At 39.0% G+C, this 14166-nt stretch overlaps 1 protein-coding gene across 2 annotated transcripts in view; it reads left to right on the plus strand.

The window, feature by feature from the left end:
* MYH10 (myosin heavy chain 10) overlaps positions 1-14166 on the plus strand; it is a 164844-nt gene that overhangs the window by 66271 nt on the left and 84407 nt on the right. For both annotated transcript variants that reach the window (XM_023513988.1, XM_003791102.2), the window contains exons 7-8: positions 11797-11860; positions 13830-13928. In XM_023513988.1, coding sequence (XP_023369756.1) covers positions 11797-11860; positions 13830-13928 — 163 coding nt within the window. The remainder of the gene's footprint in view (positions 1-11796; positions 11861-13829; positions 13929-14166) is intronic.

Here is a 14166-nt window from a genome sequence, read left to right on the forward strand (position 1 = left end):
AGATATAAGTATAATGCTATCTTAGTTATCAGTTGCTACATAGCAAATGACCCTAAACCCTAGTGGCTAAAAACATTGTTTCACAGTGTCTGTGTGTCACAAATTCAGTAGGAACTTAGCCAGGTGGTTCTGGCTCCGTGTCACTCATGAGGTGGTCATTCAGATGCTGGCCAGAGGTGCAGCCATCTGAAAGCCTGACTAAGGCAGGAAGATCTTTCAAGCTTGTTCAGGTAATTGTTGGTTGGAGGCCCCAGTTCCTCACCTTGTAGATTTTTCCATAGGGCTGCTTGAATGTCATCGTGACATGGTGGCCAGTTTCTCCCAGGGCAAGTGATCAAGAGAGAACAAGACAGAAGCCACACAGTGTCTTTTGTGACCCCATCTTAGAAGTCACACGCCATTCCTCTGTTGCATTCTCCTTATCACATGAACCCACACTCATTCTTGTGGGAGGAGACAGTGCCAGAGTATGGATGCCAGCGGTGGGGGCATTGAGGCCCTCCTGGAGGCCACCATGAATCCTCACAGGCTTCCTGTCACTGACACACTTAGCTGTAATTGCTGTTACTCTAGGTCAGTGGAACATAGCTGGGGGCTCCCCACAGGACGTTGGCAGTGTCCAGAGACATTTTTGTTTGTTCAGCTGAGGGTCTAGGTCAGTGTTGTCAATCTTTTTTATCTCATGGCACACTTGAACCTATATTTAAACTTCCAGGGCACACTTAAATTATGTTGATCAAAAACAAAGAGTAAAGAAAAGAATATACTTACTGTGCTTTGAACTTCTTTCAAAAATAATTTAATTGGCTCGGCGCCTGTGGCTCAACCGGCTAAGGCACCAGCCACGTACACCCAGGGTGGCGGGTTCAAATCCAGCCCGGGCTCACCAGACAACAATGATGGCTGCAACCAAAAAATAGCCAGGCGTTGTGGCGGGCGCCTGTGGTCCCAGCTACTTGGGAGGCTGAGGCAGGAGACTCACTTGAGCCCAGGAGTTGGAGGTTGCTGTGAGCTGAGATGCCATGGCACTCTACCCAGGGGGACAGCTTGAGGCTCCGTCTCAAAATAATAATAATAATAATAATAATAATTTAATTAATAATCTTTAAAAATTTTCATGGCACAGCTAAGATGCACAGCATACCAGTTGAAAGTCACTGGTGTGGGCAGTGGTGTGCTGCTGGCATCTAGTGGGCGGAGGCCAAGGTGCTGCTCTGCACAGGGAAGTCCCCAGAACAAGAAGTTATCCAGCCCGAAGTATCAGTCACGCAAAGATTAAGAAACCCTGCTCTAACCCTTGCAATTACTGTCTAAACTGAGGTAATCACTTCCTAAAATTTTTTTTTGTTGTTTTTGGGTTTTTTTGCAGTTTTTTTTTGGCTAGGGCTGGGTTTGAACCTGCCACCTCCGGTATATGGGGCCAGTGCCCTACTCCTCTGAGCCACAGGCGCCGCCCCACTTTCAGGAATTTATTTGCAAAGTTATACTTGAGTCTTCTTAATGCCTGTGACTTACATATCCTGTCCTAAAAGCTGATATAAATAGTTCTTATAGGAACCTGTTCTGCTGATAGAATTTCTTGGATTGTCTTTTTAGGCACCTTGAAGCAGTTCACAGGAAGAGCAAGAATCAGCCATGTAATCTCAATGTTTGACAAACCCTATTTCAGCTGATGCACCACCTTCAATGTGTTTGCACTACTATGTAGTAACTTTTAAATATGTTCAGTTCAATATATTAAAAGCTGAGGAAAACGTTTTTTGGTGGTTTTTTTTTTTTTTTTTGCAGTTTTTGGCTGGGGCTGGGTTTGAACCCGCCACCTCCGATATATGGGGCCAGTACCCTACTCCTTTGAGCCATAGCTGCTGCCCGGAAAAAGATTTTTTATTAAAGCAGTTTTCTTAGACATAGCTAGCTATTCATTCAACCAAGAAAGAAAGGTATGTTTAGACTTTTGAGTTTGGGCTTTAATTCTTGAAAATTAACTTTTTATTGATATTACAATTTGTTTTTTTTTTTTTAGAAATCATTTAGTAACTATTATAATACAGCATTAACTACATAATACTTAAACAAGTAGTTGGTCTTAGTAGCTCTATGGGAAATAATTAAGTAATTAGTTCCATTGATTGAATAATGTTCAGTTAAAATATCCCTTTAGAAGCCAGGTGTAGTGTCTCATGCCTATAATCCTAGCACTCTGGGAGGGCAAGGCAGGTGGATTGCCTAAGCTCACAGGTTTGAGACCAGCCTGAGCAAGAGCAAGACCTCATCTCTAAAAGCAGCTAGGCATTGTGGCAGGCACCTATAGCCCCAGCTACTTAGGAGGCTGAGGCAAGAGAATCACTTGAGGTTGCTATTTATGACACCTCGGCATGCTACCGGGGGCGACAAAGTGAGACTCTGTCTCCAAAAAAAAAAAATCCCTTTAGCATTTCTTTGTAGGTGTACCCAACACTTTTGATTCTCTGGATTTGAAAGCAACCAGCCTTGACTTGTTTGACTGATTTTTGATTTGTTGTGCAGTTTGATTAGTTACTAAGCACCTGATCTTTGCGAGGCAGTGCGTTGCTTAATTGATACCTCTATTTGGATGTCTAATAGATTTCTCAAGTTTAACATATTCCAAATGAACCTTGTTCTTTTCCTTCCAGTAGTTGTTCCTTTGTATCTTATGTCAATAAATGGTACCATCAAATCACCTAGTTGCTTAAGCTCAAAGCAAAATGAAAACAACAGTAAAAGCCTAGGAAAGTAAAATGCCTGGGAATCATTTGACTCAGCCTTTTTCCCATCATGGCCCATGTCCAGGCCAGCAGTGGATGCTGTTGGGTTAACATCCAGAAGGTGTTTCAAATCTGTTCACAGTTTTCCTCCTGCTTCTAACTCCCTGATTAGTGTAAACCCTTGTCTGAGAAGGTCTCCTCTGTGGTTCTCCATCACATTGTCCTATTTATTTCCCTCATAGCAGTTATCACAGTCTGTAGCTGATCACTTTGCTTATTTATTATATTTTCTATTGGAATGTGAGATCTTTGACAGTAGGGACTTTGTCTGCCTTGTTTTCTTCTGTATCCTTAGTTCCTAGCACAGCACGTCACACATGTTAAGTAGAAAGTTCATAGCAGGCATATTTGTGGAATTCATTCAATTAAAATGTGGTTGCCTACAAAATGCCAGACACTCTTTTAAGGCCCTAGGACTATATCAGGGGACAAAACCAAAGTCCTTAGCCTTGTAGCGTTCACTTCATTTTGGTTCTAATTATAATATGTCTTCAGTGACATGCCATGTTGTGCAGGTGAGCTCAGGGAGGTAGTGCATTTGCTTGGTCCTCGGAGGATGTGCAGTGCCCATGTTTGGAAGCACAGGTAGAGGATGTGTAGGAGGCAGTGGCTCTGTGATAGGTTGGGCCTCGGGTTGGTGTCATACTGAGTAATGTGATGTTAAAAAATGAATTGTGTATACAGTGAAATTTCATGCAGTCATTATTTATAAGCCCCGTGCTTACAGTGAAAATATTTGAAACTATAAACTCCATAAGCTTTAAAATCCATTTGGTTCCATTTCTTTGATCTCATATAGACGACTAATTTCCTGAAGAATATCTTTTCTTTCAAGATACCCGCATATGGTTTGTATTAAAGGGATTCTTTAGGGGAGAGTATTACCCCTTATGAAAATAATCATTCACAGTTAGTCCAGTTCTCTGTTTATGGAGAAGTAAAATGCATTCCAGATGGAGGAGATTTATGTAAAATGAATCTCTCATAATGAAACTTTAAAAACAAGGACTTCAATTTCAAAATGATTGTTTGGATCAGCAGATCATCTTCCCTCACAAAGATTTAGTTAAAATCACTTTCTCTATTTGCCCAAATCTTTTTTTTTTTCTCATTTTTGCAAACTGGCTTAAGCCAGTGTGACAATTCCCAGCTATTACATACCTTTTGGTAGATAACTGTCCTCTAATAGTTAGAGCTAGGTAAAGGCTATATAAGGATTCTCCCCACAATTCCAGTTGAAACTGCATCCTCAGAATTTTAGCAGCAATCAGGCACTGACAATTCAGTACAGCCTCTTTAGTTGACCACCTCCTTAAGTTGACTAATTTTCATAGACCAGACATGCACCACATGTACGTATTAGGACAGTAGGCCTAGTTCTTTATGTTGACCGCCTCCATATGTTGACCAATTTGTTACTGTCCCTTGGGTGGTCAACTTAGAGAGGTTCTGTTGTAGTTGTATAAATTGAATGCAGCCTAGTTCTGTTTAAGTACTTTGACCAGACCTTTCCCTGAAAAATTTACTAAGGCAGATGTGATAGTATCAGAGACAGAATAGGGCCTGCACCAAGCAGCCCGCATCGTCCAGATCACTGGCTGGACACACCTGTTTAGAATCAAGCTTAGGAGCATTCCTAGCAATAGAGCCTCCTGGGCTTGCTAGAGTCTTAATGCCTGTTTGCGTCTCACCAGAGTGTAGAAGGTCTGCATATTTCTAATAGTCTGTGTGTCTCTTAATGCCATTCAGGTTACCCCAGTGATTTCTAACATCCATTATACTAAATAACAAGGCCACTTAGTTCACATAATACTCGTTTTACCAATAACAAAGCTGCTGGTGTAGTTTGGAGATTAAGATAGCCGAAGCATTTGAGGTAGCCATCTGGCCTTTGGATTAAATGTTAACTAATTACTTCTAGAATGGGTTTTGTCATTTAGGGCAAATAGCTGCCTCCAGAATGGAGATTAAAGCACCATACCCCATCTATGATGAAATGTTATAAATGTTATAAATTACAGACCACACAACAATTTTAGACACCAAATTGGGAAGAGGAAAATACTATCTTTTCATAATGTAAAACAAACCTGCATTATCCCTGTATTAATTTGCTACTAATTAATCTAGGTTCAGTTACTACAGATAACATTGATACCATACCAGAAAAGGTTCTAGAAAATCTTTGTCAATTCAGAACAAAATTTTTGAAACTAATTAGGATAATTTTATTTTCTTCATAGTATTGAAATATCAAATATATAAGTTTTCCCTTTGCACATCTTGAGTGAAATTCTCAGCTATTTATGTTTAACATAGAAGAGAGGATTCTAGTTATCTTTGTTGTTCAAAACTATAATAGTATATAGTCTTAGTTCATATATGGCATCAAAATGTATAACTGTAATTAATACGTGATATACTTGTCATGTTTTATTTTTTCCTTGCTTTTTTTAATTGATAAAATTTTGGTTGACTATTCTGAGTGCCATAGTCTGACCTTTATGGAAATCAAATACGGAGTGGGCATTCTCAGCACAAATTTCTTCATATGATAGAGGATCCACTTAAAAGTAAAACTCTTTGCTTTTTGTTTTCCCAGTTTATTCTAGATGTGTATTTCACTAAAAATGTGATTCTGAAAGAGTATTATATATTTGAGAAGAAAGCCTTTTAACCTGTAGATTTTATTCCCTTCATTCAGCCTACCCCCAAAGGAGAAGAAAAGTTGTGTGTGCTAATCTAGCCAAGTGGCTGACAGTTTAACTAATACTCCAGTGATGTCCTGTCCCATGGCCTGTGTCTTTCTTGATTTGCCAGAATGTTCAACGTTAAGTAGAGTATTTAAATCCTAGATCATCTCAGGATATTCAGTGAAGTATTTCTTTTTGGTTCTGAAGTTTTGCTTTGTCATGTTGTCAAGGTACCTGGCTATATGTTTGTATCTGAGCATGAATGTTGTTGAGCTCAGAGAGTTGATAATTTTCAATTTCATAAAGTTATTTTGTTGTTGTTAAAGTGGTTTTAAAGTAGAATAAATTCTAGCTTTTAACCAAGATTTATTGGTTACTAAATACGTTGTTTGCAGAGGTACTAGTTTCTTTGGGGCGTGTCATCCTGCCTCCTCCCATTACTGCCGGCCTCTGCAGCCGTGGCCCCTTCCTTGCTGGTCCTCTTTGTATCCCCTTCTTCCCCGGCTCTTTGCCAGGCCCTTTTCATTTAGCCAAAAGTTATTTCTCTGGCACTCACTATAATGGTTAGAGCAACTATGAAACCTAGTTCTGAAAAAGAAATTTGGCGAGGCAACTGATGAGGGAATAAGAGTGTGGCATGTTGGTGGCTTTGCTTATGTGTCAAGTAAGTGGTAACATAGCTAAGCTATTTGGAACATTCCTTTATAGGTCACCTGTTCAGAAGGCAAAAACCTTGATTTTCTTGCATTTGTCCTTTAGGTCTAACGTCCTTTCCTATTATAATCTCTTCTGAAGTAAAGGAAAAAGAAGTTTTCTAAATATATAAAATGGATAATGTTTAAGTTTAGATTTTAGAGTTGTTAGAATCTAAGTCATCTATATAATAACTTTACCTTATTGCTCAAATAAGGGATTTGTTTTGCTTGTTGAAATTTGAACTTGTAGGGCAGCGCCTATGACTCAGTGAGTAGGGTGCCGGCCCCATATACCAAGGGTGGTGGGTTCAAACCTGGCCCCAGCCAAACTACAACAAAAAAATAGCCAGGCGTTGTGGCGGGCGCCTGTAGTCCCAGCTACTTGGGAGGCTGAAGCAAAAGAATCGCCTAAGCCCAAGAGCTGGATGTTGCTGTGAGCTGTGATGTCATGGCACTCTACTTAGGGTGAAAAAGTGAGACTGTCTCTTAAAAAAAAAATGAAATTTGAACTTGTAATTTATCTGAGGTGCTAAATAAAAAGGAATAGGAAGTAGTATGAAGAGTTGAAAGCATGTCGATCCGTACTTAATAAAGGAGTTAAACAGACATGTTGGTGAAAGCAGAATGTTTATATTACTGGATGTTATAACCTTTTTTAAGTGAAATATTGTCTTAAGAATTAGGTATGATTTTGATTAACCTTTTTGTGATATTAAAATGAGAAGTTTAAAAAGTTATCTGCTGGGGCAGCTGTGCTAGCAGGGTGTCCTTTGCAGCTTTGGCATAATAACATTGCCTTTTGACTACTGTTTCTCAAAATAGCAATTTTTTATCAACCCAATGAAATATCATACTGATAATATGCTTGTTTAAAATTTATAAAGAATTTTAACCTTCAATATAATATCAGGGCCCAATTTTGGTTTCTTTTAAAAATAATTGTGACTATTCATAAAGACTGATAGTTTTAACTTATTCTTTCTTGGGGTCTTCCAAAGAACAAAGAAAGAATTTATTTTTTCAAACAGAATAAAATGATTCTGTTTTGTGATTACCATATGGATCCATCAAACCATTGTATTAATCTAAGATATATTGTGAAGTATTAATGGTCTTAGTTTTTCAAATTGGTTCATAATAATTACTCCTCCTTTATTTCCAACTATGTTAAAAAGAATAAAATAATAATAATGGAATTTCTGGCAGCACCCGTAGCTCAGTGGGTAACAGTGCCGGCCACATATACCCAGGCTTTTGGATTCAAACCCAGCCCGGGCCAGCTTAATAACAATGACAAGTGCAACAAAAACACAGCCAGGTGTTGTGGTGGGTGCCTGTAGTCACTTGGCTTAAAGCCCAAGAGTCTGAGATTGCTGTGAACTGTGACACCACAGCACTCTACCGAGGGCAAGAAAGTGAGATTCAGTCGCCCGCGCGCGCAAAAAAAAAGGAATTTCCTAGAGGGATGCTGTAATAGTAACTATTGCATTATCTTTTAGTTTATTATATTGCCCCAAACATTGCATTATATTTCAAAAAGATTTTTAAGAAGACTACAGATACCATCTTTGTAGTCTTCTTTTTTTGGATTTCAGTGAACCTAGTTGAAAAGTCGTAAGTTTTCAGGCGGTGCTTGTGGCTCAAAGGAGTAGGGTGCCAGCCCCATATACCAGAGGTGATGGGTTCAAACCCGGCCCTGGCCAAAAACTGAAAAAAGAAAAAAAGGAAAGTCATAAGTTTTCAATTTCTATCTATATAATGTCAAAGAGAAGAAAACTGACAGCGGAAAACATTTCACAAATGGTAGACAAATCAGAAGATGAATGCAAAGAGGTAGCATGGTAGGCTCTAAAGATGATGGTGAAATCAACTCAGTAAGTGCAGTCTCAAGGTTAAGTCTTCAGATAATAGCCTAGAATTTTTTCAAACTCAAAACTAATATGTAGCTCTAAGGACAGAAAGGAAATATGGAATTAGCTTCCAGTTAGTCTTTCGGTAGGAAGGACTTCCTTACCTGGTATTTTGTAACGAGAATTTAGAGAGACTATTTTGCTAAACAGACAGCTAACAGTTTTCTTTAACCTTGTGGGATTTTTGTACATCAAAATGTATCTGATAAGGTTCCTACATGTGGACAAATGCTGAAGGCATATATGAAAATTATTAAAAGAGGCTCGGTGCCTGTGGCTCAAGTGCCTAAGGCGCCAGCCACGTACACCCAAGGTGGCGAGTTCGAATTCAGCCCGGGCCCGCCAAACAACAATGACGGCTGCAACCAAAAAATAGCCGGTTGTGGCGGGTGCCTGTGGTCCCTACTACTTGGGAGGCTGAGGCAGGAGACTCGCTTGAGCCCAGGAGTAGGAGGTTGCTGCGAGCTGAGATGCCACAGCACTCTACCCAGGGGGACAGCTTGAGGCTCTGTCTCAAAAAAAAAAAAAGAAAAGAAAAGAAAATTATTAAAAGAAAGAAATGATGTAGAAATGAGAAAATTCATTGGGTTGACCATTCTAATTGGTTTTTGTAAACCTAAAAGTAGAAATGTTTTATAATTATGAAGCAAAATATTAATAGGTCTTTGTCAAAAGTTTGAAATATTTGATTTTTGCATTCTGATAATGCTTTAAGTGAGAACTTACTAGCAGAAGAGAGAGAAGAGCCTCCTTGTTGCTACTTTGAATAGCTGTTAATTCAGAAGGTGGTCTCTCTTGAAAATAGCAGATATAGTTTTCCTTACAGCTTAGAAGTTGAAATCAGATCAGGATCGCAGATCTTTTTTATTCCTTTTCCTTTTCCCTTTCCCTTTTCCTTTCCCTACAGGGTCTTGTTCTGTCACTAGGCTCACCACAGTCTATCATGGCTCACCACAGTCTCAAACTCCTGTGCTCAAGTAATCTTCCCACCTTAGCCTCCCAAGTGGCTGGGACTAAAGACATGTGCCACCACATCTAGTTACTTTTTAAAAATTTTTTGTAGAGACAGGGTCTCATTGTTGCCCAAGTGGTCTTGAAGTCCTGACCTCAAGTGATCCTCTTGCCTCGGCCTCCCATAGTGCTGGGATTACAGGCGTGAGCCCAGCCCTGTAGTAGTTTTTTCTTTTTCAAAAGAACTGAAAGATAAATAAGCACAGAACCTCCCTATAAATTCCCATTTATCTTGAAGCAGCTAATGTACTTGATGAATTCTGCAACTGCTAGGCTCAGATGGCACTATTTCTGTGACCCCCCCCACTTCTCCTCTGTTCCATACTACCTCTTGGCTGCCCCTAGGAGCACACGGGCCACATTTCTCTTCAGGTGTTAGAAAAGCATAGCTGCCGTGTCCATCTTAATGGGGGTCATCTCTCAGTGCCATAATTATATTCATTGTGTAAAGTGGGGTTTTTGTGTAAAAGTGGTACTCAGGTGACATGCCAATAGCCTGTCTCAAAAGGAAGGAAAATTTTTCTCCCAGTTAAAAAAAAAAAAATCCAAACAAGCAAGCAAGATGTCAGTTTTATTATATAACTCTTGATTAGCAGGTTTTCTATAAAAGAAGAATTCTTTTTTTTTCCTTTTTTTTTTTTTTAGACAGAGCCTCAAGCTGTCCCCCTGGGTAGAGTGCTGTAGCATCACAGCTCATAGCAACCTCCAACTCCTGGGCTCAAGCGAGTCTCCTGCCTCAGCCTCCCAAGTAGCTGGGACCACAGGTGCCCGCCATGATGCCCAGCTATTTTTTGGTTGCAACCATCATTGTTGTTTGGCGGGCCCAGGCTGGATTCAAATCCACCACCTTCAGTGTATGTGGCTGGCGCCTTAGCCACTTGAGCCACAACCACCGAGCCTAAAAGAAGAATTCTAAATGCTCACTACTGGCAGCAGCCTCGTTATGATGGATTTACATGCCAGTCTTTAGCGGAATTCGTTACCTCGTAAAGTCTGGTGACAAAAGATTGGCATCTAGGCTGCAGGGCTTTGCTAACTGACACCACCCTAACTTCATAAGGAAGTCCTGAGTTCATGAATTTTACTCTTTTGTCCACGCACGTTCAGTCATGTATGTCAGGCTCACATTCAGAGTATTTTGGGTTTGCCATTTGTTTTGATAATTTATTATGTAGAATGATTGGATTTTTAAAATTAACACATGACCAAGGAAGGCAGTAAGTCTTTGGTCCCAAAATGCCTTTGCTTCTTAACAGAATTCACACCTCTAACTGCCTCTTGAGCATTTTCGGGTTGAGGGCATCAGGAGCAGACCCTTCATGGATGCACGTCTGTTATGATGATGGACGGCGTCTGAGCATGTCACATCTGCCACGCATTTCTTAGTGTGGTAGAGTGAGGCTATTAGATAGTAGGAAATAGCATGTAGGTTTTGGTGGAGGCAGTGTTAGAAGTTGGAAATGGAGGACTAAAAATAGTCACACTTCATTCCCCCTCGAGCAGGAAACCAGTATTATTCACGGGGATTTCCCCTGTGTTCCCAGGTATAATTCTCTTTGTACCTTGTTTGTTAGCTTCGTTTGGGTTTTTTAAATGGGAACATTGGGTGAGTTCTTAATGAATTCTTGTAATATTGAGCAAAAATATGTATAATGGATTATTGATTTTAGGAAATTATTCCTTTTTTATTTTTTTTTAAAAAATCATCTATGTAATTTATGTATAATAAAATATAGCTCAGAAACTTCTGTGGCAGCATCCCCAAACTGACTATTCATTTTTTCTGAGAAAAGGAAATATGCACTAAAAAACCCAACACATTGGACATGGTGAGAAGGGTCCTAAAGTAGTGTGTAAAGGAACGGGCAAGCTGCAGCCTGAGCAAGAGTGAGACCCTGTCTTTATTAAAAAAAAAAAAAAAAAAATGAGGCAAGAGGATTGCTTGAGCCCAAGAGTTTGAGGTTGCTGTGAGTTATGATGATGTCGTGTCATTCTACCCAGAGTGACAGAGTAAGACTGTCTCAAAAAAAAATAAAAAATAAAAAAGGATGAGCAAGCTGACTGATGATGTAAGAGTATAAATCTAACAATGTTCACTTTAATAAGGAAAGAGCATGTTGACTTTACTATAGTAAATATAAAGATAGATATTCAACTATGTTTTAAAAATTGGTATTTATCTAGAAATCCTAAGATCTCTCTCTTCATGCTCTCTCTTCATGCTTTCTACATTCTATCTAAGAAACCCTTGGTTAATCTAAGGTCACAAAAAATTTCTCCTGTTTTCTTTGAAAAGTTTTATAGTTGCAGCAACAAAAATAATTTTATGGTTGAGGGTCACTACAATATGAGGAACTGTATTAAAGGGTCACAGCATTAGGAAGGTTGAGAACCACTGCTTTAAAGCCATTAAAATATCTTATTTATGTCTTAAATTATTTAGAATAGCTTTTTCAAAGTTCTGATTGACTAAGATTTTATTACTTTTGTTAACAATTTATAATTATATTGTTAATGCCCAGAAAAATACCATGTTTTTATTGTCCTTTTCTTAAAATTTATTAAGGCTTTTTATTTGAAGCAATGGGTCCCTTTTGGTAACCAATTCATGGACACTTGGCAGGTACACTGTTTTATTGTTTTATTTTAGTGTTCAGATCTTCTGTGTCCTTACTTGTCAATTTTCTCTTTTTATTTTCAGGGCAAGTTTATTCGGATCAACTTTGATGTAACTGGCTATATCGTTGGGGCCAACATTGAGACATGTATCCTTTTTCATAATTGCATAACCCACAATAGAGAATGATTTACTCTTAGCCTCACAGCAACCTCTGTGATGGAACTCCATTATCCAGATGATAAAACTTAAGCCACCAGGTATCATGGCTTGTCTAAATACTTTCAACCTCTGTATATTAACTCTAAAACAGTAGGGTTTTGTTACTGTTGTTTGTTTTGAATACTAGGCCAGAACCTATTTGCGTTTATGTGGCACGGGACATTTAGATAAGTGCTGTGTGCAACTACTATTCAGTTCTTGTATTAACCCATTTTTTTTTTATCAACTACTTCTGGTATTGGTAAAATGAGCATGTACTCATTCAAACCATCCTTATGAAATTACAAAGTTAAAGTAGTTTCAGTTAGTATTAAGTAGAATAAAGTTGGAGGGAAAAAAATATCAAATATATAGAATAGTCCTAAGAAATGTCACCTGCTTAAAATGGCTCCTAGAAATGCCTGCGTAGAAATGATTCTGAATGATAGAGTGCCAGTTAGAAAGGGTACAGATGACAGGTCTCTGATGCTTGTTAGAATAACCTCCAGTGATAGAAATATGTTGTTTCTGTCCCTAGTTCTGGTTCATTTTTTTTCCATGTATTTTTTTGTCCACTTCTCTTCAAGGGATACAAATACAATTTTGCTACATTGATATATTGCATTGTGGTAAAGTTATAAATCACGAACAGTATTTTATATCTCTGAATATTCTCAGAACCAGCAAAATCCAGAAACCCTTGAAGATGACAGGGAATGAATCTGTGGTTCAGCTTTCTTCATATTGGTGTATTATAGCATCCTTTATATGATTGTATTTTTCACCAGATGTGGAGGATGTATTTGGGCTTTGATTTCTTTTTTTTTTTTTTTTTTTTGGTTGCAGCCCTTCATTGTTGTTTGGAGGGCCCAGGCTGGATTCGAACCCGCCACTTGAGCCACAGGCGCCAAGCCTGGGCTTTGATTTCAAATATAGGCTGTCTGGCACATACAGAATTAATTCACCTTGGTGGCCCCAAGGTAAAAAGAAGCAATCATCTTCCCAAAGCTGTGAAACAGATCCTGTGACAGCCCAGTGTGACAGAACCATAGACATTCCAGAAGCATCAAGACATTGGACCAAGGATCCAAAACAGTCTCTAATCTGGACCCCAAATACAATCTTACGTGCAGTAGTCTGAAGTGCAGGAGCTGAGTGGGTTCTTCAGAGTAGAGAAGGGAAGGCCAGTGGCTAATCTCAACATTTGGAAAGACATTTATTTGGAAAAATCACAGGAGGTGCTAAATGTAAGGGGCTGGCACCTAGCATGTAAGAGGCTTGCATACAAGGGGGCTGTTGTGGTAACCTAGTGGTACAGCTCATGCATTTTGGAGTCAAACCAAATTCTGATTCCCAACTCTAGCACTTATTAGCTATGCCATTTTGACTTAGTTCTTTGTGCTTTGATTTCCTTATTTGTAAAATTATTATACTAATTCTGATATTACAGGGCTTTTTGTCTTTTAACGAACTGTATTTAATTCTTAATAGCTTCTTATAGTTCCTGGTATAGTGCAGTATTGTTTGAATGTAATCCAAGTTAGGGGTGGAGTAGGGTGAGGGAAGCATCCTGTAGTCTTTAAGTTCCCTTGAAATCCAGTCATTCTAGAAGATTAGGGAGAACTATTAATTGCATATTTTCTTTTTTCATAAGTACAATCATTTAGAATAGTTTTTTGTAGGATAGTTGATGTATATCACAGAAGGCAAACATTTTATGAGTTACATTTGGGTTTTTCTTTGCAGTTTTGGCCAGGGCTGGGCTTGAACCCGCCACTCTCCCACCCCACCCCCCGTATATGGGGCCAGTGCCCTACTCCTTGAGCCACAGGCACTGCCCCTATGAGTTACATTTGTATAGACACTGATAAAGGACCTTCTTTTAAGTAATTTAATTCTTAACCATCTTTGCTCAGACCTTCTGGAAAAATCTCGTGCTGTTCGTCAAGCAAAAGATGAGCGCACCTTTCATATCTTTTACCAGTTGTTATCTGGAGCAGGAGAACACCTGAAGTGTAAGTTACAAATGTTTTTACTGTTTTAGATTCACTTGAATGTCTTTTTTAGTATTAATTTTTTTCTTTTTTTTTCTTTAGAGACAGAGTCTCACTTTGTCACCCTCGGTAGAGTGCTATGGCATCACAGCTCACAGCAACCTCCAATTCCTAGGCTTAGGCGATTCTCTTGCCTCAGCCTCCCAAGTAGCTGGGACTACAGGTGCCTACCACAACAGCTGGCTTTTTTTTTTTTTTT

Source organism: Otolemur garnettii, unplaced genomic scaffold (assembly GCF_000181295.1).
Source record: "Otolemur garnettii isolate 467f Iridium unplaced genomic scaffold, OtoGar3 scaffold00046, whole genome shotgun sequence".
NCBI lineage: Eukaryota > Metazoa > Chordata > Mammalia > Primates > Galagidae > Otolemur > Otolemur garnettii.